We start from the raw sequence: 27,257 nt of genomic DNA, 5'->3' as shown, positions 1-27,257 counted from the left end.
GGAAAGAGTCTAGGGGAGGCTACCATTTAACAGATAGAGAAAATAGGTCTTGGCTCTCTGACATTGCCTAGCAAAATAAACACTCAAATATTTATGGACTTGGTTGAAATGCTCTCTCTCTCTCTCTTTCTCTCTGTATATTGTAGGTTTTTGCCATAGGGCATATGCACTTGGTAAAGAGAGACAGAGAGAGACAGAGAAATCACCCCCCCAGGGCGGGGCAAGCTGCAGTACCTTCTCCATTCTCCTCCTGGGATTTTGGGCACACACGCACACATGCCCAGCATCATTTTCAAGCTTCTGGGTCTGGGACTCAAACCAGTACCTCTACTACCATACCACCTGCTGGCCCCAAATACTTCTTATATCTCTATAATACTGATGTTGACAAAAGCGACCAGTATCAGACACATTTAAGCTACACGAGTAGGTGGTACTGATCCATTAGTACATAACATTTTAATGTGTTCATAATATCGGACTAATATGAGGACTTTTTAAAAAAAAATCAGACAGCTGCATGATAATTTAAAACTTTAGGAAGTAAGTCGAATGCCAAATAATAAACCTTCTATTCACATGTTTAAGAGTCAAGATGTAAAAGAAAACCAACCCCAAGGGAACGTTTATAGCATTCAGCAGCATGGCTTGCCTGTGCCATAGTACACTAAACCCCAGTGACAAGTTTCTCTTGAAGGAACAAAAGTCTCCACCTTGATTTGTGTCCCATGGTGGAGCCGGAGCCGTTTCCCAAATCAGGCCGTTTGAAGGAACATATGAAACAGCGTATGGCTGTCCCTCCCATCTCAAAGCAAATGTTTGTTTTGTTGCAGTGATGGAAACATTTCCATTGGTGAAGCAAATATTTAGAGCTGAAAGAAACATTTGGGCAGCCAGGATGTGTCAAAATAGAACAGATGTCTGCCTTTTAAAAACACATTGAGAGAAAAAGCCACCTTGTACTTGGCTGGCGTGGTGGCAGCCACAATGGGTTAAACGCGGGATCAGGGATTGTGGACGCCTCTAATCCCAGTTCCTGAGCACAGCACTGCCTTTTTCTGTCTTGGTGTTTCTCTTCCTGAAGACGGGGTTAATCATTCTAAGTGATTTTGTGCAGAATCAAGATTCATTTTTCTCCCCTAGATATTTTTTTATTCTTAAAAATAAATTTAGTTTATCCCAGAAAGATTGTTCATAGATCAAAATCCTGTAAGGCTCTCCAGGCAGCAGTATGCCTTCCATTGCTGTTCTTCAGCTCTTTGTCCCCTTTCCACATATAAACAGTGTTACCAGTTTTCTGTCTGTTCTCTTATTTAATGAGCATATACATATACCTAAATAGTGTTTGACATGTGTAGACATATGTTCTTTCTTTCACATAGAGGTCCAGTGGACTCTTCACTTAGTTTCCCCCAGGTTCCTTATATTTTTGTTTTCCTTCTTTTAATTTTTTAAATTTTTAAAATATTTTTAAGGCTTTTGCCATGGGGTGTATGTGCTTGCCAGAGAGACAGAGAGAGGGAAAGTGAGAAATCCTCGATATACTCCACAGTCCCTTTTTCCTCCTGTCTCCTCTCATGGTTTTGTACACACCTGCACACGTGCCCAGTGTGATTTTCAAGCCATCGGATCTGGGACTCAAACCGCAGTTGGCTATGTGAGAGTCTAGCACCTTAACCACTACTCGGTCTACTGTCCCCTTTATTTTTTCTTGTTAGGGAGGGTTGATCGTAAAATTGACTTAATCAGAAGGTGCTGGTCAATGGGACCAGCAGTTAGCATAATGGCTATGTCACTGAACTCCCATGTAGTCGACTGCAGTTCAAGTCCCGGACCTGGTGGCTTAAACTCACGCCAGGTACGTGTGTGTGCGTGCCCAGGATTCTGAGAGGAGAATGGAGGAGAAGGGATTGTGGCGTGGTCATCCCCCCTGGGGGGTGATTTCTCACTTTCTATCTCTCTGTCTCTTTTTGTCTTTCTGGTGAGCGCATGCGCCCTATAGCAAAAACCTCTCAAAAAAAAAAAGAAGGTGCTGGCCGAGTCAGATGGTAGAGGGCAGCAGGCATACTAGGCCACTCATGCCCTCCCCGGTCGCACACAGAGCCGTTTAGGAATCCCATTCTGCCTCTGCGGCCTGCCCCAACTGTGGGCTCGTCACTGCTCCTTTCTGCATCCTTTCGCTTTGTCTGTAAAACAGAAGGAAAGAAAGAAAAAGAATAAGAGATAAGACCAGATGAACTCCAACTTTCTTCCAGCTCTGAATTTCTCTGTCTGCAGTGAATTGCTTATAAAACAACTAGAAAATCCTTCATTGCTTCTTCTGCAACAAGGAGCAAGATTTAAGTATCACTGAAAGTATTTTATCAGTTTTCCACACATGCACAAACATACGCTCGGCTACCTGGCCTTGGCACACGTCAGGAGCAGTGGCTGCCGATCATCATCCCCTCGGTCTTTAAGGACGCAGCCGTCTCCCCAGCACTTGCTCAGTGTGCTGTGGGGAGGGCTGGCTGTCAGCCGGGGCCCAAGCCTGCTGGGGTAGAGACTGCTGTCCATGACTGCCGGCAACAGTATTTGGCATGCTATGAATCCCCTGAAATTGATGATCGAATATCGAAAGTAACTCCTCTTTGTTTTTGTTTCTAATTTAGCAAAGAGGGATAAAAAGAAAAAAAAATCCCCTTTAGACACTATAGATCTAAAAATAGACATCACGGATGCTGATTGGAAACCCTCCCAGTCTTTCATGTGAGAGATCTCAATTTGTGTTACACAGAGGGGCAGCTCACTTCTGTCTTGTTCACCATTTATACTACTCCCCAGAGGAGCTCAATAAATTTTATAGGAAAGTTTCCTCCTTATGCGGAAGGAGCTAAGCTCAATGACTGGTGTGGCTGATATAATTTAGGGCTCCGAGGGAGTATGTCTGCCGTGTGGAATAACCTGGCAAAAGTAAATGTACAAGAACTTTTGAGCTCTTGGTTGATTTGGCCATGTCATTCATACTGCTGGGCCCTGGGCTCTGTGACCCCAGCCCGTCTGCTTTGGATCTCAGCGGCTCCCCCAAACTCGCACTTAGCTCCCTGCTGGCATGGTCCTTCCGTGCGCTTCACCAGTAACGGCGAGCTGGCCTGCTGAGTGTGCTCTGTAGTTTTACCCCAGCCCACTGGGACTCTGCCGAGTCTTCAGATCCCTCTCCTGCCTCGCTGAGAGGCAGGGTTCCTGCTCCGTGGACCTTAGGAGAGCAGACCACCTTCTCTTTGCGACTTCAGGCAAAACAAGTCTGCGGGCTTCCTCAGCCTAAGCTTCTAGCGAAAGAGATTTCGTGCCGGCCTTTTACTCAGTGATTTATACTAGGAGACGCGGCTGGGTGATATCCAGTGTCCTTTTGTCTTTGTGTTTATTTTTCCTCCACATTTAATGTATTTAAAGGATGTATTGTCTTTATGGTTCACTGGGATAAGGAGAGGATTGGTGAAGTTTTAATGAGCGGTCCCCTCGCTCGAGGTGAGAATTATTCTCTTGGTTAGATATCATTCTTTCTTTCCTTAGGTGGCAGGAGGCAGTGTTTTGCCGCTTTTTGAAATAGCGTTTCTACCTAACGGTTCTTAGAAGGGTATCGAGAGGACATTCAATTTCAGGGCATCATCAGCAACTTTTTCTCCCGTTGTTTGAACTTTTCTCATATAAGGAGAGGAGAAAGTCTCACGCCTTGTTCTTGAATGTACATATCAACGTCAATATCAGATCCCCCATCTGATCCATTTTTATGAAACGCTCTCATTCTGTGTAATGATATCTGGAACTACTTTTCCCAAAAAGTGTTTTTGCTGCTCGGGAATAGTTATCAGTGGAGAAGAAAGCGTTTGGCTTATTTGCTTAATATTTTAACTGAGCGAATTAGACAGGTTTGGGGGGCTGGGGGAGGGGATAAGAAAGTGGGTGGGGGAGGCCCCATAAACAAGGTGATATATAATATTTTTTTTGTTCTCCTTTTAAATAAATACCGATCAGCTTTATGTTCAGAGACAATAGGAGCCGTTGGCTTAAATTTGCAGTTTACTGTATTTATGGCTGTAATATCAAGGTGCTGCCGTCGTAATTTCATGCCCCAATGAGAAGAGCAAGGTCGAAGCAAATGCTTCCATCGGCATCTGCTAACACACTAACTCATAAACAAGGCCCGGCTGGATCAGGTGGCACGGAATAATACAGGCTAATGAAATACAGCACAGCTTTCCATTACTGTTAGTTTTTACAGTGTCGTCATTACGTGTAATTTATGTTTAAAAAATTCAATTTTATACAAGGCACTGGGAAATAGGGGTCCACAGGTCATCCAACGACTTTTAGAGGCTCTGAGAGTCCTTATTGTACTCTACTGTTCCAACAAAATGTTAATAAAATAAAATAAAAATACTTTTTCCCTTTCCCCTCTCCGAACCTTTTCTGAGAGAGTTGATTTTTCTTTTACTTTGGGGAGTATTTTCAGCCAGCTGTCTTCTCTTCCTCCTCTCCTCTCAGAGCACCCAGTCTCTGGGAGTCCCGGGTGAACCCCCCAAGTCCTGGACATGAGGGACTATGGATGGGGGAGGGAGATGGCCCGAGTCACCAGCCCCTAACTGCTGCCCTTTGCTGTTGGCCCTCGGGTCCTGTTCCCTCAGTCCCAGGCAGACTCTCCATTTTTATTGCACAGCTCGGGCTGGGCTGGAAGGGGCTGTCAGGCATTCATTACCTTGCTTATTTTCAAACTGTTCCTAACCCTTCTGTCCTGGTGGTGGTTTGACCTGAAAGATGTGGAGAACACCAGTGGCTTCTGTCATGTGTCTTTCTGCTTCACTTGCATAGGGCCAGGCCCGGTGGCAGTGCCCAGCGGTCACTGGGGACAGGGTTGAGGTTACCTATTCTGAGAAGTCTTTGCACAGCCTGTCCCACAGAATAAAAGACAGTCCTTCCAGGTGCCGGTCTGAGTTGTGGGAAAGGACCTGGGGCATCAAGCTCACAGCCAGTCAATCAGCTAGGTTCTGTTTGCGTTCTAACAGAAACCTTTGGAAAAAGAAAACAAGTCTGTTTATCTTCTAGGGGATAAAAATAGGCAGGTGTGGCAGCCCTGAGGCCATTCAGTTCCTCTGCTGCAGCAGTAAAACCTGGGGCTTCATTAATCAATAGGATGTAGCTCATTTGTTCTACCCTTTTAGAAGAAGCCCACCCTGGAGAAAGTTATGGAAAAGAAATCTTTCACCCAGCTTCTACTCAGGGGCAGCAGGGATCTCCTGGGAAAGGGAACTGTCCGGGAGACTTCTTCTTCTTCTTCTTCCTTTTTTTTTTTTTTTTTTGTATATGAGAGAATGTGGGAGGGAGAGAAAGAGAGAGCTAGGTAGATATTTTTGTTATGATCCTCCTGCCCCCCTGGTCAGCTAGGACTCTAGGTGCCTGCCACTGCACCCAGCCTGTTTAAGTTGGGCTGGGAACCAAAACCCCCCCTCCCCTGCTCCCCGTGCTGCCTTAACCATCATGCGGTAGCACCCTCCCATCCGTACCCCCTGAGGAGGCTAGGGTCCGGACAAGAAGCCTGCTCTGATTCAGGGTACACAGGATCTTCATTTCAGAGGACTGAGTTTGAATGGAGAGCTGTCAGTTTTGCAGATGAGGCAACGGGAGCCTCGAAGGGTGAAAGGTTACTGTCTGCCTCCCAGTCTGGGCCTGGCGTCCTGCTCCTCTTCCTCAGATGAGTTGCCCAGTCCCATTCTTGCCCTCTTGGCTGAAGCTAGTGAGCAGATGGGATAACTTTCTTCATGTTTATTTTCTGTCCGTCACGTATTTTAATTGTCAGTGCTATAGACTAGGTGTTGGGGAGTGGCTGGCAGGTCTTGAAGATTGCCAAGTGGCAGAGGGGAAGTTATTGAAAGAACATCTTAAATGCTAAGTGCTGGTGATGTCAGATAATGCAAATTGACTCCCCAACTAGAAGAAATTTTAGACTTTATTAAAACGGGCTAATTCTTCCAAAGGCAGCAGCTAAAGGAGGACTTAAGGCAGATAGAGGAGGGGAGGAGGTTTGCATGCCACAGGACAGTGGGCCCCTTTGCTGTCTCTGCTCTGCTTAGCCATTGCTCAGTCCCTCTGCGGTTAGATTATTCCTTGCAGATAGCAATCAACTGGAAGGAAGTGTGTGTTTCTAATTTGCATGAGATTATTTAAAACAAAAAAAAAAAGGTCTGCATTAGTCAGGGTGATGGTAAACAACGCAAAGAGATGCCTTTTATAATATAGCCTGTGCCTCAGCTTTCAGAGCCAAATATAATTCACTTACAATTGGCAGTTTCCTTTATTATTCCTTTTAACCTTTTGGATTCTGCAAGGTCTCAGTCTAAGATCTGCACTGTTTATCTCGGTGGATGGGTGAGGAAGATGGGATGAAGGCACCTGAAGGTCTTACACGTGGGTCCTAGGCAACTCCTTATCCTTAAAGGCAGGGTCATCTCAACAGCAGGGGCAGGTGACTGGCTAGGTAACTGGTGGTGATCCAGGAAGAGGTGAGTGGCCCCTGCTCAGTCTCCAGAGCAATCAGTTTAGTCCTATAAATACAGCCCTGATTCTGGTCAGCCCTGCCTGAGTTGGGAATGCTCCAGAGAAGGAGGACACACAGGGAAATGTAGGTACCAGTCTGAGCAGCGTTTATATTTGATTTGGGGGGAGGACAAGGCAAGGATGAGGACACACTACCTTTGTCACTCTGGTGTTCAATGAGTAGTCCAACTGTCATTTGCCGATAGGACCCAGGGGTTAAGTTTCTGTGTTGTTTCAGCATAGCCCCCAAATGGTATTCATTGATGTTGGGGGCCTTCAGTGAGGGTGGGAGAAGAAAAATGTAATCCTTCTCTAAACCTCTTTAACAAGATCAAAGACTTAAGTCGTAAGTTCTGAATGTGTCACCTTGATGTTTTGTAACCCTGTGGTATAGTGGACAGTTATCAGGCTGGAGACCGGAGAGTCTTGGGACATGGGTGGCCGTACTGTTCTCAAAAAACAGTGTGAGGGAGTATCTAGTTTCCACCCTCTTGAGTCTCAGGGGTTTTGTTTTATTTTGTTCCTTTCTGTTAAATGACTGGGATAATGGTCCAGCTCTGAAATCATCTTATTCAGTGAGATTGTAAAAAGGTTTACCTTTTCTAAAGAAGAAAAATTACCCATTTATTGTAACTAAATAAAAACCCTGCCTCTCCCAACTAGAGATGCCAGGATTCCAGCCAATGTAAATTTAGAGAATCGAATGATAAGTCTCTGAAAAATAAGAGCTAGGAAGGAAGTGCTGATGCCCTTTAAACCGTGGCTTCACGAGTGCGCTCGGCTGCGATAATGAAAAGACTGTGTTTTATTAGGAAAATAGGCTTCCTAAGAAGCTCAGGGCCAGAGGGCACAACAGTGGGCTGGGAGTCCTGTCCCTTTAACCAGCTCCAGCTTGCAGGGCCGCAGCGCAGCCTGTAACTTACTGTATATTTCCCCAGCGTTAAACATTATCGTACTTGTTTATATTTGAAAGAGCCAAAAGGGAAAATGAGAATGCAACTGAATGCTCCTTTTGGGAAAATTATCCTCATTTGCAGCCAGCGGCTGACAAGGCACACGAACCACCGGGTTCATAAAATCCCACAGTGTTCCAGTGACCATCAGCCTGTGCTGACATGGCACATGCCCCTTACTGCTCTAGTGACTGATTATGAACTGGTTAAAACAATGACTTTCCTACCAGGGCTTCCCCCTTCCTGTTTAGTGAGAAACGATCAGTCTCACTACATAGGCGAGAAAAAAAAAAAAGGTCTGCATTAGTCAGGGTGATGGTAAACAACGCAAAGAGATGCCTTTTATAATATAGCCTGTGCCTCAGCTTTCAGAGCCAAATATAATTCACTTACAATTGGCAGTTTCCTTTATTATTCCTTTTAACCTTTTGGATTCTGCAAGGTCTCAGTCTAAGATCTGCACTGTTTATCTCGGTGGATGGGTGAGGAAGATGGGATGAAGGCACCTGAAGGTCTTACACGTGGGTCCTAGGCAACTCCTTATCCTTAAAGGCAGGGTCATCTCAACAGCAGGGGCAGGTGACTGGCTAGGTAACTGGTGGTGATCCAGGAAGAGGTGAGTGGCCCCTGCTCAGTCTCCAGAGCAATCAGTTTAGTCCTATAAATACAGCCCTGATTCTGGTCAGCCCTGCCTGAGTTGGGAATGCTCCAGAGAAGGAGGACACACAGGGAAATGTAGGTACCAGTCTGAGCAGCGTTTATATTTGATTTGGGGGGAGGACAAGGCAAGGATGAGGACACTCTACCTTTGTCACTCTGGTGTTCAATGAGTAGTCCAACTGTCATTTGCCGATAGGACCCAGGGGTTAAGTTTCTGTGTTGTTTCAGCATAGCCCCCAAATGGTATTCATTGATGTTGGGGGCCTTCAGTGAGGGTGGGAGAAGAAAAATGTAATCCTTCTCTAAACCTCTTTAACAAGATCAAATACTTAAGTTCTGAATGTGTCACCTTGATGTTTTGTAACCCTGTGGTATAGTGGACAGTTATCAGGCTGGAGACCGGAGAGTCTTGGGACATGGGTGGCCGTACTGTTCTCAAAAAACAGTGTGAGGGAGTATCTAGTTTCCACCCTCTTGAGTCTCAGGGGTTTTGTTTTATTTTGTTCCTTTCTGTTAAATGACTGGGATAATGGTCCAGCTCTGAAATCATCTTATTCAGTGAGATTGTAAAAAGGTTTACCTTTTCTAAAGAAGAAAAATTACCCATTTATTGTAACTAAATAAAAACCCTGCCTCTCCCAACTAGAGATGCCAGGATTCCAGCCAATGTAAATTTAGAGAATCGAATGATAAGTCTCTGAAAAATAAGAGCTAGGAAGGAAGTGCTGATGCCCTTTAAACCGTGGCTTCACGAGTGCGCTCGGCTGCGATAATGAAAAGACTGTGTTTTATTAGGAAAATAGGCTTCCTAAGAAGCTCAGGGCCAGAGGGCACAACAGTGGGCTGGGAGTCCTGTCCCTTTAACCAGCTCCAGCTTGCAGGGCCGCAGCGCAGCCTGTAACTTACTGTATATTTCCCCAGCGTTAAACATTATCGTACTTGTTTATATTTGAAAGAGCCAAAAGGGAAAATGAGAATGCAACTGAATGCTCCTTTTGGGAAAATTATCCTCATTTGCAGCCAGCGGCTGACAAGGCACACGAACCACCGGGTTCATAAAATCCCACAGTGTTCCAGTGACCATCAGCCTGTGCTGACATGGCACATGCCCCTTACTGCTCTAGTGACTGATTATGAACTGGTTAAAACAATGACTTTCCTACCAGGGCTTCCCCCTTCCTGTTTAGTGAGAAACGATCAGTCTCACTACATAGGCGAGAGCCCCAGAGGCACACCCTCGGGGAGACGTGCTCTCCACTTTTGCCTGGCTTACGGGTTTGACCCGTCCCTGTTATTGTTGGGAGGTGAGATGATAGGGAAAGCAATCTCTCTGCAGCAAGCTGGAAGAGGAACATCTCCTGTCTAGCCCCGCTCTGCTCAACTTTAGCTTTGTATTTGGAAGGTGGTAAATGCTAATGAATTATACTCTGAATCCTGGAAGCTTTCTCCTCAGCCGCACCAATCTGTTGAGAGCATGATGCTTTCAAGGGCAACCCAGCAGTACCTCTGACTTCCCAGTGGCGTGGCCTGGCCATCTCCAGGGGAAAGAGAGAAGAGCTGCAGTTTCAAATGGGGACAGGTCTCACCTGCTCAGCTAAGAGCGGAGAGAAAAGGGCCCAGGCCATTTAGAATAGTTCAGGCATTCTCCCTTGACCGGTTGCGGTAGGACATGAGAAGTTTAAGGGATGGTTGCTGTCAACTCTCATGCCAATATGGTGCAGGGCAGAGCTTTAAAGCATTAATGTGCACCATCTATTAGCCCCTAGGCACAGAGTAGGAGGCACCATGCTTTTGAAGATGCTGATCCTCAGAACCTCCTTGTACTTCATCTACCCCCAGGGGCAAGTATACCATGCTGTGGGCCTCTAATGGAGAGCTGCCGACCAGATGTGGAAAAGCTCTCGGCTCTAGTTTAAAAGCTCTGTGTTGCGGCTCGACTGGATATTGGGATTCCCGGAACAGCACAGGCTGCCCTGGGCCGAGTGGTCTTTTGCAGACTAGCAGTGACCTCCCACCTGCCATTTCCACTCTCAGTGGCTGGAGCGTTTTTGTATCTGCAGTTACTTCCCGAGTCGGCCCTGTGGGAAAGTTTTTCTCATACCTGTACACCACACTTGCTTCCTATTCTTTGGGTTGGTTGGTGACCTCGTCCTCTGCCCAAGAGGCATGTCCCCAGTCCAGCTCAGACCCGTTGAAGATTTCCCAGCTGTCTGCCCACTGGACGTGTGGTCTTCATGGAGTTCTCCTTTGGCTTTTATTCCTCCATGGGCAAATCCTCTCCACATGTATCCACTGCAGATGGCGCCCTGCTATTTCCTGATGTCCCGTGTGCAGTGTGGTTCAGAGTGTTGGGAGGATTAAAAAAAAAAGAAAAAAAAAAAAGGGAGAAGAAAAACTAGCCAAAGGCGATATAGGCAGCCTGTGATAGGCTAGAGTAATAATCATCTGAAAGTTTGGGCCTGGCCTTGTTTTGATCTGTTTTCTTGTTTTATTTTCTTCTTTACATTCTATATCCCATTCATACTAATCACAGTCAGTCCTGATTTTTCTTTTTATTTCTGCATTTGTCATAAAATAAAGCAAATTATTCCCGTCTTCGGAAACGATCTAGACTAATTAGTCGTCTCACCCAATAATTAGTTTTTTGTTTCCCTGTCTGTTTTCATGCATTATTGTTAGTTTTTTCCCCTCTTTTTTTAACACCATTACAGATTAAAATGAGCCACATTTGCAGTTGATGGTATCTGTTTTCGGGGGAAGAATGGAGAATTGCAGTACGGAGCAACTTCAAAAGCAGCAATAAACTCAAGGATAAATTAAGGAAATTGAATGAGCCACATTTGGAAGCAGTGTTGAGGCTAATATTCTGTCGCTTAAGGTTAAATTGCAACTGAGAGAGGTTCTGGAGAATCCGAAATCAGAGAGGCAGCTTCCCAGGATGCTAGTCATTCTGTGGCTGTAAGGGTCTTTTCCCAACGAAGATTCTGTGGCAGCCATGGACATTGGCGATAGGTACTCACCTGCAATTATGTCTTCTCTCCAGGCCTGACAGATGAAGAGATTGATTTGGCTTTCCAGCAGTCGGGCACTGCTGCGGACGAGCCTTCGTCCCTGGGCCCAGCCACACAGGTGGTTCCTGTCCAGCCCCCTCACCTCACTTCTCAGCCATACAGTAAGTCACTCGCTCAAACTCTGGCTTTAACCTTGATTGGGATTCAGGACTCGGTCCAAAGAGCATGTTTCGCATCTCCCAGACTCGGCCAACCAGGAGAAACTGGGAGTAGTAGAGGGCTCTTGGGTTTTTCCAAGAGAAGATGACACCCACAAATCCTTTTAGACAAACTTTAAGTGTGTGACAAAGGCTTAAGAAGAGACCATGGACCGGAATAAATGAGTGTGTTGTGCTCTTTCAAGTCTTTTGGTTACATGCAAGAAACTGTACAACTGTTTATTGGTTCTGTTTCCATTTTCTTATTCCAGTGCTTTTGAATGTTGCTCTTTCACGAATAACAACATGGCATCTGGGTTATGAGTGCATTCTCATTTGCTCCCTGAAATAACTTACCTCCTCATTTTATTTTGAAAAGTTAATACATAAGTTTGGCCTGCCTTCCTCCCCTTCCTCCCTTGTCCTGGCTATACCTGTATATTCGTGTACTGGCAGTCTGTTAGAGAATTTCAGATTAAAATAAAGGTCCTTTTTGAATGTCGCTTTTAATTATTACACGACCCAGGAGGGCTTTTTGTTGTTTTTAAATTAAAGCTACTGTAGGAATAAAGGTTCTTCAACCTAGTAATAAGTGTACACCCTTCAAATACAGCCAGAATCCCTTCTTTAAGTCACTTATAAAAAGCCTAAAAAAATTAAAATTGATGCCAAAACTATGGAAAATAGCCCAAATTTTTTCCTTAACATAACTCAGCCTGGATCTATTATCTTTCAAAATGCCTTTTTTAAAATAATTGTTCTTCATTTTAATTGTCAAGCTCAGAGGTTGATTTTTTTTTCCCAATAAATGAGTTAAAATAGTGCTAGACATCAGATTTTTAAAAGGCATACTTTAAAATGACAGATTCATTTTGAGATCCCCCAACACGTGGTCTGAAGCTACCTTCTCTCTCCCACCTCGCCATTGTTCTCATGCAGCTCAGCCTTAGCCAGGCAGTGTGCTCACCAGTCAGCAGAGTGGGCAAGGCCTTCTTTTCCCTATAACTGGCCGAGGGGCCCAGCAGTGGGTTCTAATCTGCTTCGAGTGCCACAGATCTCATGTAGGTAGAGCCTTCTTTTGCAAAGACGGAACAAGTGAAACCAGGACGCATGCACACATGTGTGTGTCTACTGAAGCGCCTTGCCTGACCCACCTGCTGGCATGGCGACCTCCAGAGCCAGAGGAGCACAGCTGCCGTGGTGGGTCTGGTATTTGGGCTACGGGATGTGTACCCACCATGTGTCAGCTTGGGACTCAATTTCTTTGTCCTGGCCAGCATTTTCTAATTCATTGTGTCTGCTTTGGGTCTTAAACCAACCTCCTTTGTGTGTTTCTTTTTAACTAAAGGCTAAGTCTCCACACTTTTCTTTAGTTGTGTCCCTGGGCCTAGCCGTTTAATGGGATTTGTTGAGGATAGGCAGTGGCAGCTGGGGTACAGAATTTTCTAAGATGCACATCTGTTCTATTCCAGCTGTTTCCTCCTATGGCTTAATACCAAACAGGTCTCTGGACTACTTGGAAACTTCTTGCTCAAAACAAATTGTTCTGGTTGGTCATGGAGTTGACCTAAAATGTCACGCGTCTGCCTACTTTCCGTAGGCACAAAGGGTTAAACTGTTAGTCTTTCTGAAAAAGGCAAAAGAGCACTGCGTGGGGCAGTGGGGGAGGCAGTTCAGTCATTAAATCATTCTGATGTCCAGATCGCTCTGAGAAAAAGCACCACACGTTTAGGTATGTAGGTAGAAATATTTTTAAAAGTCTCCCAGCCCTAAAAATAAAATACATCATCTTAGAGACAGATTTCTTCCTGCTTTGACACTAGTGTAAAAACAGTGGTAATGGTAATTTGAAATACCTGAAGTTTTTACTTGTCACCATTGAGTTTCATTCTTCTTGTACCGTTACTTTGCTCTTTTCAGCTCCGGGGGTGACTCTACCTCTTCACTTCTGTACTTTTGCCAAGAGGTGTCAAAACTGCTCCAAAAAAAAAAAAAAAAAAAAAAGAAAGCTTGATTTTGATTAATTTAGAGAAACAAAATACCAAACAGGTCTCTGGACTACTTGGAAACTTCTTGCTCAAAACAAATTGTTCTGGTTGGTCATGGAGTTGACCTAAAATGTCACGCGTCTGCCTACTTTCCGTAGGCACAAAGGGTTAAACTGTTAGTCTTTCTGAAAAAGGCAAAAGAGCACTGCGTGGGGCAGTGGGGGAGGCAGTTCAGTCATTAAATCATTCTGATGTCCAGATCGCTCTGAGAAAAAGCACCACACGTTTAGGTATGTAGGTAGAAATATTTTTAAAAGTCTCCCAGCCCTAAAAATAAAATACATCATCTTAGAGACAGATTTCTTCCTGCTTTGACACTAGTGTAAAAACAGTGGTAATGGTAATTTGAAATACCTGAAGTTTTTACTTGTCACCATTGAGTTTCATTCTTCTTGTACCGTTACTTTGCTCTTTTCAGCTCCGGGGGTGACTCTACCTCTTCACTTCTGTACTTTTGCCAAGAGGTGTCAAAACTGCCTCCAAAAAAAAAAAAAAAAAAGAAAGGAAAGCTTGATTTTGATTAATATAGAGAAACAAGACTTTGCCTGACTGATAATAAAACTGATAAATGACATTTGAATTACTTGTAGCGGTAATTTATTACATAAAATATCTTTTATTTGACATGCGATTAGTTGCTGGAAGCATCACTCAATCTGACTAGTTTAAACATGCTCTAAAATGAACCCCAGTAAAAACCAGGGCTGTCTGCTGCTGGCGTTATGAAATATACTAATCCTGGAGTGAGGGAAAAATCTGACTTTAAATATTTAAATGATTAATTGGGTTTATATATTTTTTTTACCTTTCTAACCCCCTTAATTACAAGCAAACTCAGGGGAGTTTCTGAACTAGGTGTGCAATCTGCATGCTTATCACTGAAGCATTGTCTGCGTCAGGGCAGGATTTATGGCCTCCATTCACGTGTGTTCCTGCCGTTTTACGTGGAGATACTGGCAGCCCTTTCTTTCCCATTTCTTGGCTTTAAAAGGACATTCCATTTCAGAACCCAAGACTAGAAAATGGGCTTCCCTGGGCTCAGGCCTGAATGCCCCTGTCTCAGGGTAGGGTACCTTACCTGAAACTACCCCAGGGTGCCCTTGCTCATAGATCCTCACCCCGGGACCTGCTGGCTGGCCTGCTTGGTGTCAGACATGCCGCTGGGCGCCTCTTCTGATAGCTCTGCTCTTGGGTGAATGTATTGTAGTCGACCTTGAGATGTTAGCAAATGCCAGTGTCGGCAAAGAGAACATGAAGACCTACCAGAATGGGGAAAATTCAGTTCCTCAGTGCCTATTAAGCACCTACTGTATGCTCAGTACTGTATCAGGTGAGAGATTCAAAACGCGATCTTTAAGAATCATACAGGCGCTTTGGGAAAGATAAGACAAACTCTCAAGACAAGAATAATAATATAAGGCCTTCTGATTTAATGCCAAAATTAATTATACAGACAAGAAATTTCATAAGAATACAGAAAAGAGAAAAATTAATGTGGGCTAGAAAAGTCAGGAAAGCTTTGTGAAAGTGGTGGGAGGTTGACACCAAGGGGGAGCTGGGTGTCACCTGGAGTGAGAACGAACTCGTGTTCTCTGGGCTGAAAAGAAAGTGGGGTAGAGCTCAGAAAAGTCAAGCCATGGTTCTAGAGAAGGCTTGACATCCTCTGTTTCTTGTTGTGCTTTCTTTTTGTTTGACGTTGAGTCTGGAATCAGAATGTGAGTCTATTTGCAGGCGTAACATGGTCCTGAACAGATAGAGTCATAATAAATATCGGACTGATTTGTGCCACGCTGATTTGTCTTTTTTTTCCTTCCAGAGAGACAAGAAGCTAGGTAGTATTTGGATACAAAGCAGAGCCAGTGTAAATTTTGTCGGGGAGTGACTTTCTTAGGCTCAAATATTTCTCTTCTACTGTTTCTCATAAACAACTAAGGTCTCTTCAAAGACTTAGCACTTCAGTTGCCTCTTCTTAAAATAGGATGTAAATGTATAAGACTGGTGAAACGTTTTGAACCATATGATTAGAACTCACGCAAAAGCACACAGATGTGAAACTGTGAGATAAGTTTACGAAACTCTGGGCCAGGGGGCCGGCCCATGGCCTGGTGGTTCAGGGAGCTAGATCCTGTGTGATTGACCCCATGGTTTGAGTCCTGGACTTGGCAGCTTGAAAAACACACTGGGAACATGGGCATGTGTGTCTAAGATGCCGAGGAGAGAAATGGAGAAGAGGGGATTGTGGCATGGCCATCCCCCATGGGGGGGGGGTGCTTTCTCTTTCCTTCTCTCAGTTTTTTTCCTATGAGGGCATATGCCCTCTACCAAAAAAATTTTTTTTGATGGTACTAGTTTATATGTGAAGAAAATATTTCTCTGATTTAGAAGCAATGGTATATTTTCTCCATTTATCTATGTTTCTGGTAAACTGGCAGTTTTTCATGGGCAAGCGCTGTCCATTTTGTGTGCTTCATGTTAGGCCTGGCGTGGTGCCATGGTGCTGAGTAAAATCTATATTTGGTTGTTGAGGGAGGCAGGTGTTACAGAAAAGAGATCCTTTCCTTAGATGTCTTAGACCATTAAGAGAGTCTTTGGTGTTGATGGTAGTTAGTGTTGTGATTGTGCTGACAGTGTGGTAGTCTTATAAAACTTGCTACAGATAACAGAAAACCAAAGTAGAGGTGGCTTAAAAAAATTGAATTTTGAGGAACCAGCAGATGGGCTAAGGGTTACATTGCTGGACTCCCATGTAGTTGACCGCAGTTTGAGTCCCGGACCCAGTAGCTTAAAACTCACATCGGGTGCATGTGTGTGCATGCCCATAATCCCAAGAAAAGATTGAAGGAGAAGGGACTGTGATATGGCCATCCTTCAAGGGGCGATTTCTTGCTTTCTCTCTGTGTCCCTCCGGTGAGTACACGTGCCCTACTATACCAAAAATCTCTCTCAAAAAAAAAAAAAAAAAAAAGAATTTTCCCTGCTGTGTACATGCAGGCAGTCCAGGCTGCCATGGAGACCTGTGGCCCTCAGGGACCCCGCTCTACCTCATTGCTCTGTATGTGTGACACCTGTCTTGTGGCCCAGCATGACTGTTCAGCTGCAGCTATCTCATCTGCCGTCCAGCCAGTGAGAACAGGGAGAAGGACAGGGGCCAGCCGCTTTCTAAGGACACCTGCTGGAAATTGCCCATATCACTTCTCCTGTCTTCTCACTGGCTGGGACTCAGTTACCTGGCCATACCTGCCTGCAAGGGAGGCTGAGAAATGCAGTCCTCTTACTGGTGGGGCATGCTCTCAGCTTTTCATATTTCAAAAATTGAGTTTGAATCAACACCCAGTTCAGGATAGTGGTTACCTTTGGGATGGGGAGGAACACATGGCTTCAGCAGTGTTTGGAAAGTTGTAAGTTAGGTGGTTTAGGATGGCTAGTTATGGTTCTTCACACCTTATGCCCATGGTACATTCTTTTGTATGTGTCACATATTACAGGGGACTCAGGACACGCACAGCTGGGTATTGTTCTCAGTCACTGCTGACTTCGTACTTCCTTGAGCTCTTTTTTTTCAATTTTGAGGAGACTTTTTTTAAAAATCAGCTTTATTGAGGCTTAATTTACATAAAGTAAAATGTACCCATTTAAATTTGTGATATGTGGACATGTACACTCCCACTAGCTGTCACCACATTGTAGAATATTTCCAGTACCCCAGAAGGTTCCCGTGTGCCCCATTTCCAGTCAGCCCACGCCCCATCCTGACGTTAGAGCCACAAGCGATCTGCTTTCTGTCGCTGCCCATTCGATGTCTGCCCTTGGGTTTCGCATAAAGGAACCGCGCACTGTGTGCTCCTTCACGTCTAGTTTATTTTGCTCGGTACAGTGTCGTTGGGATTTGAGGCCAGCAGATGGTTTGGTGGCTAAAGCACTGGATTCCAAAATGGTCAACTATGGTTCAAGTCCCAGGCCTGGTGGCTTGCTTTCTCACTTTCTCACTCTCTCTGGTCAAAATAAAAATAATAATAAAATTAAATAATTATTAAAAGAAAGAAGCTTGCTAAACTGTTTTCCAAAGTGGTTGCACCATTTTGCCTTTCCACTAGCAGTGTTTGAGAAGTCTAAGTTTCTCTATAACTTTACCAACAATTGGTATGCTCAGTCATTTTGACCGGAGAGGGACAGAGAGAATGAGTGAGCAAGCAAGCTGTCAGGTCCTGGACTCAAACAGTGGTCAGTCATGTGGGAGTCTAGCACACTTAGCCACCAAGCCACCAGCTGGCCCCATCAGTCATTTTAATTTTAAGGTATATTTAGTGGTATTTCATAGGCGTTTGGTGATAATTAGTGAGGTTTAGCATCTTTTTATGTGCTTATTGGCCATCTGGACATTTTCTTTTGTAAAATGTTTGTTCTACTCTTTTGCCCATTATTTTATTTTATTACTTCTTTTGAAGAGATTTTTGCTATAAGACATGTGCACTTGCTGGAAAGACAGAGAGACAGAAAGTGAGAAATCACTCCCCCACGGTGGATGGCCATAATGCAATCCCTTCTCCTCCATTCTCTTCTTGGGATTTTGGGCATGCATGCATGCCCAGCGTGTTTAGGTTGTGGTTCATTTCTGTGTATGGTGTGAGGTGACAGGGTTCGTTTTCTGTATATGGATATCCAGTTGTTAAAATTTCCTATGCCTGTTGAGTTACTGGTCTCTATAAAAACTCAATTGACCATATGCATACAGGTCTGTTTCTAGATCCCTCTTTTTAAAAAATTAATTTTGAAAAGCAAAGCTCTTGAAGTACAGTTTACATATCATAAAACTCATCCATTTCCAGTGTACAGTTCAGTGATTTTTAGTGATCCTACTGAGTGGTGCAGCTATCACCATAAATCAGCCTTAGAGCACTTGCAGTTCTCCCAGTGAGATCTTTGTGGGCCCAGTTACTGTTCATCCCTGTTTACACCTCTGGCCCCAAGCAACCACTGATCTACTTTCTATCATTATAAATTTTCCTTTTCCGGACATTTCAGGTAAATGGAATCTTGGAATATGTGATCTCTAGTGCCTGACTTCTTTTATTTAACATGCTACTTTTGAGGTTCATCCATGCTGTAGTCTATGTTGGAACTTCATTCCTTTTATTACTGAATGGTATCCACAGTATGGATAGACCTCATCCTGTCCATCATTTGCCAGTTGATGGGCATCTAGATTGTCTCCAGTCTGGGTAACATGAATGACACTGCTGAGAACATTTGTGTGCAAGTCTTACGTAGACTTTCATTTTCCTTGGGTAGATATCTGAGCGGAATTGCTGGAGATGGTACCGTCTTTTTTGTAAGCGTAGGGTACACACAGTTGCCTATCACGAGACAGTGAGAAGGAAAGTGAGAGATCACCCCCAGGAGTTCTCCTTCATTCTCCTAAGATTTGGGGCACACACGTACATATGCCTGGCATGATTTTCAAGCTGCCAGGTCCAGGTCTTGAATCATGGTTGGCCATGTGGAAGTCCAGTGCTTCAACCACCTCCTGGCCCTGGATATGGTGGTTTTATGTTTCTGGATCCTTAATTCTTTTTTTTTTTTTTTTTTCTAATCAGCTATTTTAAAGTATAATTTACATATAGTAGGATTCACCAGTTTTAAGTACAGTTTGATTAGTTGTACAAATAAGTTGTAACTCATTTAACCATGGAACCAACACTACAATCACAATATCTACAATTTCTCTCGTTGTCAAAGTTTCTTTGTGCCCTTTATGTCAATCCTGTTCCCCACCTCCGGTTCCTGTTAACCGCTAGACTATGTAGTCACTAGAGTTCTGCCTTTTTTTTTTTTTTTTTTGGAGAGGTATTTGCTATAGGGCCCATGCGCTCACCAGACAGACAGACAGAGACATAGAGACAGAAAACGAGAAATCACCCCCCAGGGAAGATGGTCACACCGCAATCCCTTCTCCTCCATTCTCCTCTCGGGATCTTGGGCACACATGCACATAAATGAGCCTGGCGTGAGTTTTAAGCTACCGGGTCCGGGACGCGAACCGCGGTCGACTACGTGGGAGTCCAGCGACATAGCCATTACGCTAACTGCTGGTTCCCTAGAGTTCTGCCTTTTAAGAATATTTTGTAGAAATGGAATCATACAGCATATAGTCTTCTGTGTTTGGTTTCTTCACCTTAGCATAATGCTTTTGAGAGTGATCTGTGTTGTTACATATATACAATAGGAAGTCCTCATCGTCTTCCTGCCCTCATCCTCTCTTTCCTTTTCCTCCTCTTTCTTCCTTTTCCTCTTCTCTCTCCAGCCCCACCACAATCCTTTTAAAAATGTTATGACAGGGCCAGTGAGGTGGTATGGTGGTTATGGTGGCTGGATCCCACATGGCCAACTGCATGGTTCCAGTCCTACTGGGAGACATGAAAAACACGCCTGGCACCTGTGTGTGCCCTAAGTCCCAAGAAGAGAATAGAGAAGGGATTGCAGTGTAGCCTTCTCCCTGGGAGCTGATTTCTCATTTTGCCTCTTTCTCTTCTCTCTGTTTCTCTCCAGCGAGCGCATGTGCCCTATAGAAAACAAATGAAAACAAAACAAAAGAAAAACAAAAAAAAAACAAGAACAGAAGGGAAAAACAACAAAACTCCACCAGGAGTTGGCCAAATGGCTGTCATAGTTTGCTAATTAATCTCTGTGGCTCCCTGTATGGATATACCCTGATTCCTTCATCTGTTGACCACTTGTCAGTCGTTTGGGTTGTTTCTAGTTTGGGGCTAGTATGAGTAAAGCGGCGAAGAATAAGTCTCTGCATGTACAAAGGCCTTCATTTTTCTTGGGTAAATACAGTCAGGCATCGTTTAATGACTGGGATGTGTTCTGAGAAGTATGTGGTTAGGTGATTTTATCACGGTGTGAACATCGTACCTGCAAACCTAGGCTCTATGGTGGGTCTTCAAAAAGTTAATGGGAAGTGAATATTATGAAAGAACTTCATGTGGATTTTAGAACTTTTTTTTTTTGGAGAGGTTTTCGCTATAGGGTGCGTGTGCTCGCCACACAGACAGAGAGAGACAGAAAGCGAGAAATCACCCCCCAGGGGGGATGGCCACACCGCAATCCCTTCTCCTCCATTCTCCTCTCGGGATCTTGGGCACGCACGCACACGCACCTGGCATGAGTTTTAAGCCACCGGGTCCGGGACATGAACCGTAGTCGACTACGTGGGAGTCCAGCGACATAGCCATTACGCTAACTGCTGGTCCCTAGAACTTCTTTTTTTAAGAGAGATTTTTGCCATAGGGCGCATGAACTCGCTGGAGAGACAGAAACAAAAGACAGAAAGTGAGAAATCTCCTCCCCTTCCAGGGGGGATGACCACACTGCAGTCCCCTCTTCCATTCTCCTCTTGGGATCTTAGGCATGCACACTTAGGACCCTGATGTAAGTTTTAAGCTACCGGGTCTGGGACTTAAACCATGGTCAACTACATGGGAGTCCAGTGATGTAACCATTACAACATCTACTAGTCCCAGATTTTAGATTTTTTTTTAATGCTAAAATAAACTCATACTTTAATTCCATTTTCCTTGAACTTTTTGAAGTCCTCATGTTTGGTGTAGGCTCTTAGTGCTAGGCTTCAAACTTGTACAGCATGTAACTGTAATGAATATCGTAGATAATTACAGTACAGGATAGGAATTTATATATCTAAACATAGAAAAGACAAGGTAAAAATGCAGTATATAAAATTAAAAATGGCACCCCTGTTTAGGGCACTGACTGTGAATGGAGCTTGCAGGACAGGAAGTTGCCCTGGGTGAGTCAGTGAGTGACTGTGAGGGCCTCAGACATTAATGTATAAACACTGGTCACTTAGGCTGTACTAAATTTATTAAAATTTTTTCTCTCAGTAATGAACTTTAGCTTATTGTAACTTTTTTTTTTTTTTTTTACTTTATAAACTTCTACTATTTTGTATTAGCCCTTAACTTAAAACACAAACACATACACTTTACAACAACAATATTTTCCTTATAATAATCCTTCTTCTTTTTTTTTTTTTTTTGGAGAGGTTTTTTTTTTTTTTTTTTTTAATAGGGCGCGTGAGCTTGCCAGAAAGACAGAGAGACAAAAAACGAGAAATCACCCCCAGGGCAGATGACCACACTGCAATCCTTTCTCCTCCATTCTCCTCTCGGGATCTTGGACACACAAGCACATGCGCCCGGCATGAGTTTTTTAAGCCACCAGGTCTGGGACTCGAACCACGGTCGACTACATGGGAGTCCAGCGACATGGCCATTACGCCAACTACTGGTCCCGTAATCCTTATTCTTTAAGCTTTTTTGATTAAAAAATTTTATTTAACTTTTAAAACTTTTTTGTTACAAAGTAAGACATAGGGACAGCAGGTAGCATGGTGGTAAAAGGCGCTGAATTCCCAAATGACCTACTGCAGTTCAAGTCCCAGACCTGGCGGCTTGCTTTCTCTCTCTGTCTTGCTATGGTCAAATTAACAAATAATAATCACAAATGGAATTTAATTAATTAATTTTTAAAAAGATAAGCCATAAACATGCATGTTATCCTCAGCTGACACAGGTCAAGATCATTAATATCACTGTTTTCTACCTCTTCATCTTGTCCTACCGGAAAGGCCAGGATGATCAAAACAACATGAGATTAAATCAAACGTAAGAGAAAGTGATGCAATAAGTAGAAAGAGTATACTCTCAAATAATTATTAAAAAAATAGGATGCCAGACGGTGGCGCAATGGTAAAATGCGATGTTCCGAGGCTGACACGTGAGGAAAGGTTTCAGGTTTGTGTCCTGAGACCTCTCTGAGTACACTGGGCAGGCCCCTCCAGGGCTGGCTAACGCTGGAGGTGGATTGAAGGATCAGGACTGTCGTGGTTCTCTCTCTCACTCATGGAAGAAATAATAAACTTCAAAGTAAGGATAAAATGTAGAGTAAATATATGGACTAGGAACATAATCTTTTGTTATCATTAGCAGTGTCACTTTGCATTCCCATCAGCAGTGTGTGGAAGTGTCAGTTGTGCCATATCCTCGCTAACTTTTAACATGCTCAGTTCTTAAGTTAAGCAATTTTTTTTTTGGAGAGGTTTTCGCTATAGGGCGTGTGCGCTTGCCAGACAGACACAGAGATACAGAAAGCGAGAAATCACCCCCCAGGGGGGATGGCCATGCCGCAATCCCTTCTCCTCCATTCTCCTCTCAGGATCTTGGGCACGCACGCACACGCGCCTGGCATGAGTTTTAAGCCACCGGGTCCGGGACGCGAACCACGGTCAACTACGTGGGAGTCCAGCGACATAGCCATTATGCTAACTGCTGGTCCCAGCAATTCTTTTTTTTTTTTTTTTTTAAAGTAATTTTTATTTCTTTCATGAGACAAAGAGAAGGGGAGGGAGAGGGTTACCCAGGTCAGAGTGTCACCCAACCACAATTCTCCCCCAGCTTCTCAACTGGACAGCATCATGAGCACCCAGCCTGTTCAGGTCAACCTGGTACCTGGGTCCCTGTGGCTCCAGTATTGTGCAGTGGCACCCTACCACCTGCATCTGGTGGCCGAGCCTGAGTTTAGCCATTTTAATGTGTGTGTAATAGAACTACATCGTCCTTTTTATTTGCATGTCCCTAGTTACTAATGATGTCAAACATTTTCTTGTGTTTATTGGCTGTTAATCACATCTTTTGTGAAAAATTTCTTCTAATCTTTTACTCATTTAAAAAACCACCTTATTTTATGCTGGGTGTATGCACATACATGCCCCAAATTTCAACAGGATGGAGAAGTGGAGGGGAAGGGATTGTGGCGTGACCACGCCCCAGTGGGAGATGCTTTCCTCCTCTCTCTGCCTCTTCCTGTCTCTACTTCTCTGGTAAATGCACACACCTGACAACTAAAAAAATAAAAAAGACTTTTATTGTTGAGTTACCAGAGCTCTTTATTCTCTTCTTTTTCTTTTCTCTCTCTATTTTTTTTTAAGAAAGAAATTTTTACTATTAGGGCACTTGTACTCACCAGAGAGAGAGAAAGTGAGAAATCACCCCTCGGGGGGATGGCCACGCCACAATCCCTTTTCCTCCATTCTCATCTTGGGATTTGGGGCATGAATGCACATGCACCCAGTGTGAGTTACGAGCCTCTGAGTCTAGGACTCAAACTGGGGTCAGCCATGTAGGAGTCCAGCAAGTACCATTGCTAGAGGGCACATGCACTCGCTGGAGAGGGAAAGTGAACAGTGGTCCCCCAGGGGAGATGACCACTCTGCAGTCCCTTCTCCTCTGTTCTCCTCTCGGAATTTTGGAAACACATGCATGTGTGCCTGGCGTGTCTCTCAAGCCTTCAGGTCTAGGATTCGAACTGCACAGTTGGCCATCTTAAATCCAGCTGCCTTAAATCATGTCTCCGGCTGGGCCTCAGAGTTCTTTACTCTACGTACAGGTCCTTTGTCAGATATGAGATGTCCACAAGTTTGTGGAAAATGGAATCAAACTACAAGTTTATTTTGTTGCAAAATCTTGAAATATATGTGCAATTTTTTCATAATACACATTTCCCACAAAACCTCCCCTGAATATGTTTGGCAGATAATTTCTCCCAGCCTATGGCTTGCCTTTAAATATTCTTATTTATTTCATTTTATTTGTTATTATTTTTTAAATTTGACTAGAGAGAGACAGAGAAACGGAAAGTGAGAAAGCAAGCCGCAGGTCAAGGACTTGAACCTTAGTCAGCCATGTGGAAGTCTGGCACTCCAACCACCATGTCACCTACTGGCCCAGCCCTTTAATTTTCTTGGCAGTGTCTTTTGAAAATCAGAAGTTGTAAATTTCGAAGTCCGCTCAACACATTTTTCCTTGTGTGGTTCATGCTTTCTGTATCTTTGTGCTTACCTAAAGATCGCAAAATTTTTCTTTTATGCTTTTTGTATTTTAGTTTTTGCAGTCCTATTTAGACGTGTGATCCATTTTCAATTAAGTTTTACGTATTGTATAAGGTGAGGGTCAAGGTTCATTTTTTTCCCCTATCATTTCAGCACCACTGTTGCAAAGATTATCTGTTCCTTATAGAATTATCTTGGCCTCTTTTTCAAAATCATTTGACCACATAAGCATGGGTCTATTTCTGAATGCCTATGAATTCTTTTTTCTTTCTTTTTAAAGAGGTTTTTACTATAGGGCGAGTGCGCTGGCCAGAAAGACAGAGACAGCGACAGAAAGTGAGAAATCACCCCCACACACACACAAGGGGGATGGCCATGCTGCAATCCCTTCTCCTCCATTCTCCTCTCAGGATCTTGGACACGCAAGCACACATGTCTGGCATGAGTTTAAGCCATCGGGTGTGGGACTCGAACTGCGGTTGACTACATGGGAGTCCAGTGACATAGCCATTACACCATCTGCTGGTCCCTCCTTTTTTTTTTTTCCAAGAGAGATTTTTGCTGTAGGACACCATGTGTTTGCTGGACAAAGTGAGAAATCACCCTCCCCTCGCAAGGGGGTTGCCACATGGCAATCCCTTCTCCATTCTCCTCTTGGGATTTTGGGCACTCAAACACACATGTCCAGCGTGAGCTTCAAGCCTCCAAGTCTGGGACTTAAACCACGGTTGGCCATGTGGGAGTCAGTGGCATAACCATTATGCCATCTGCTGGTCCTGAACTCTTGTGAGTTCTTTACAGCTTAATTTGAACTCATACTGTGTAGTCTATAGAGGCGCTATAGATAAACCCACGTTCTTTCAGCCCAAAGATGACACTGCTGATAATGTTGCAGCCAGGAGAAGCAGAGCAGATCATCTTATCACAAGATATGCACGTGAGAAGACAGGCCTCAGAGTCTCAGATGTGACTGCCATACAGCTGCCCAGGTGCCTCTGTGGAGAGCAGAGCTGCTGCTGGTTGCTGCTGGTTGGTTTGTCTTTCTGACCGCTGCCAGCCAGCCACAGCCACATGCTTAGCTGTGCTCTCATGCTGTGGCCAGCCCTTCTCAGCTCAGCCTGTCGTGCTGTCAGCCAGTCACCTGCCTCTCCATGCATTTAGCCCGGCAACTCCACGCTATTACAAGCACTGATTTGGTGAACTGGCTTTATCCCAGGACCTCACTGTGAGTGAGCCTGTCTTATTTAATTTTCAGGGTGACTTCTGAGCGGAGCTGATGGGCTGATTTGAGAAGCTAGATACTCTGCTGTTTGGAGTCATGGCTCCAAACTCGATGAGAGTGGAGGGGACCACACTTGCTTGCCTGCCCAGTTTCTGCCACTGCCTTGCCCCAAGCTTGGGCTGCCAGCCTCCCCAAGGACACGATAGTGTTCGTCCTCTTGTCAGCTAGCACATCACTGGAGTGCATGTTGTCTCAGCAGGGCGATTTTGTGACAGCTTTCAGCTCTGTGTTGCTGAGGAACCTTCACTGGGTTGTGGATTTCTGAAGTTTCAGTGAGTCTGTGACGCAGTGGTTTCGGGGTCACCGTGGATTGCTGTGTTGTAGTTACAGTTCCCAGGCGCATGTGTGTTCCTACTTGATGATGACTGACCTGCTAGCTGAGAATTTCTTGACTGACGGAGGTAAAGAAAGCGAGTGATGTTGCTCTGGTTGGTATTCAGTGAGCAGTGAAGGAGCCCACGGGATACAACGCTCCGGACCCGACATGGCCTCCATCCACCGTGCAGTCGCCTGAAACCTGAGCTGGGGGCAGGCAGGCCTCTGTGGAGACTGTCAGAGCCTAAGCTAGTTCGTGAAGTTCTTGGAAGGCTAAGAGGGTGTTGAGTTTCAAAGAGCCCTGCACCTTCCGTGGGCCACAGTTTTCATCCTTTGACCTCGTTTCAGCCCATGGCATTGGGGCATTCTCAGGGTGCCCAGTCGTGTGGGAGTTTCCTGCCACAGTCCTTCACAAAGGCACCAGGGATGTGGTACTGGTAGAGAACTGTGCCATCCAGCCATTTCACTAGCCATGGCTGTGGGGAAGGGCCGGAGGCTATTGGAGAGTGAACAGTCACTGCCCCGGGTTCTTTGGGTCTAGCATACCCCTGCAACCTTCATTCCAGTGGCTCGTCCCTGATAAGAGAGAATGATGTGTGGCCTACCAGGTTGGTGGCATGGCACCAGACACTCTGACCCTAGGCTTCTCGTCCACCTGCCCCCTCCTCTGCCTTGTTTGCAGGCTGGGTGGCACCTGCGTCCAGATTGGAGGCTTCTGAAGAGCTCACTCTTTCTATTTTCTTCACTTCCTGGCTAGGACAGAAGAACGGCCAGCCATGTTTTCTGCCCTCGCTTTTCTAGTCTGGGGATTGGCAGTGTGGTGACAGGAGAGGCTGTTGCTCCAGGTGCCTCTCTCTGGTTCCCTCATGGGGTCTGCACCAGCCCCTGGGTGGTTGGGGATGGGAATCCAGGTGCCCTGGCTGGCGGTTTGAGCCAGTTTGGGATCATACTGATCATGCTTTTGTCTAAGCCTTCGTCTGTTGCCCTCTGAAAGCCGTGCAGTGGATAAGAGTTATCTCCACCTTAGTTTTCCTCTATTTTCATTTTGCCACAAGACAGAATTGTATCACACATCTCCAAAACGAGTAAAATGGCATTTCAGCTTCTTGTCTTTATAGACTCTCTGAACTTTAGGAAAGATCATTCTGGTCCCTTTTCATTAATAATGAAAACCAGGGGGCAATAAAATGTTCTTCCTATGAGCATGGCAGGAGCGGAGGAGCAGGGAGGGGGTGAAGGGTGAGGCTGGCAGGGAACTACAGGTGTTTCTCAGGACCGGAAAGATGGGGGCAGGGGTATGGGGGGGTCTGTGTTC

General features: G+C 44.7%; 1 protein-coding gene across 1 annotated transcript in view; it reads left to right on the top strand.

The window, feature by feature from the left end:
* The window catches only part of PEX14 (peroxisomal biogenesis factor 14), a 188,712-nt gene that overhangs the window by 144,637 nt on the left and 16,818 nt on the right, over positions 1-27,257 (top strand). The window contains exon 4 of the mRNA XM_006145345.3: positions 11,227-11,355. Coding sequence (XP_006145407.1) covers positions 11,227-11,355 — 129 coding nt within the window. The remainder of the gene's footprint in view (positions 1-11,226; positions 11,356-27,257) is intronic.

Source organism: Tupaia chinensis, unplaced genomic scaffold, assembly GCF_000334495.1.
Source record: "Tupaia chinensis unplaced genomic scaffold, TupChi_1.0 Scaffold000146_1, whole genome shotgun sequence".
Classification (NCBI taxonomy): domain Eukaryota; kingdom Metazoa; phylum Chordata; class Mammalia; order Scandentia; family Tupaiidae; genus Tupaia; species Tupaia belangeri.
This window is presented reverse-complemented; position numbering and strand designations above follow the sequence as displayed.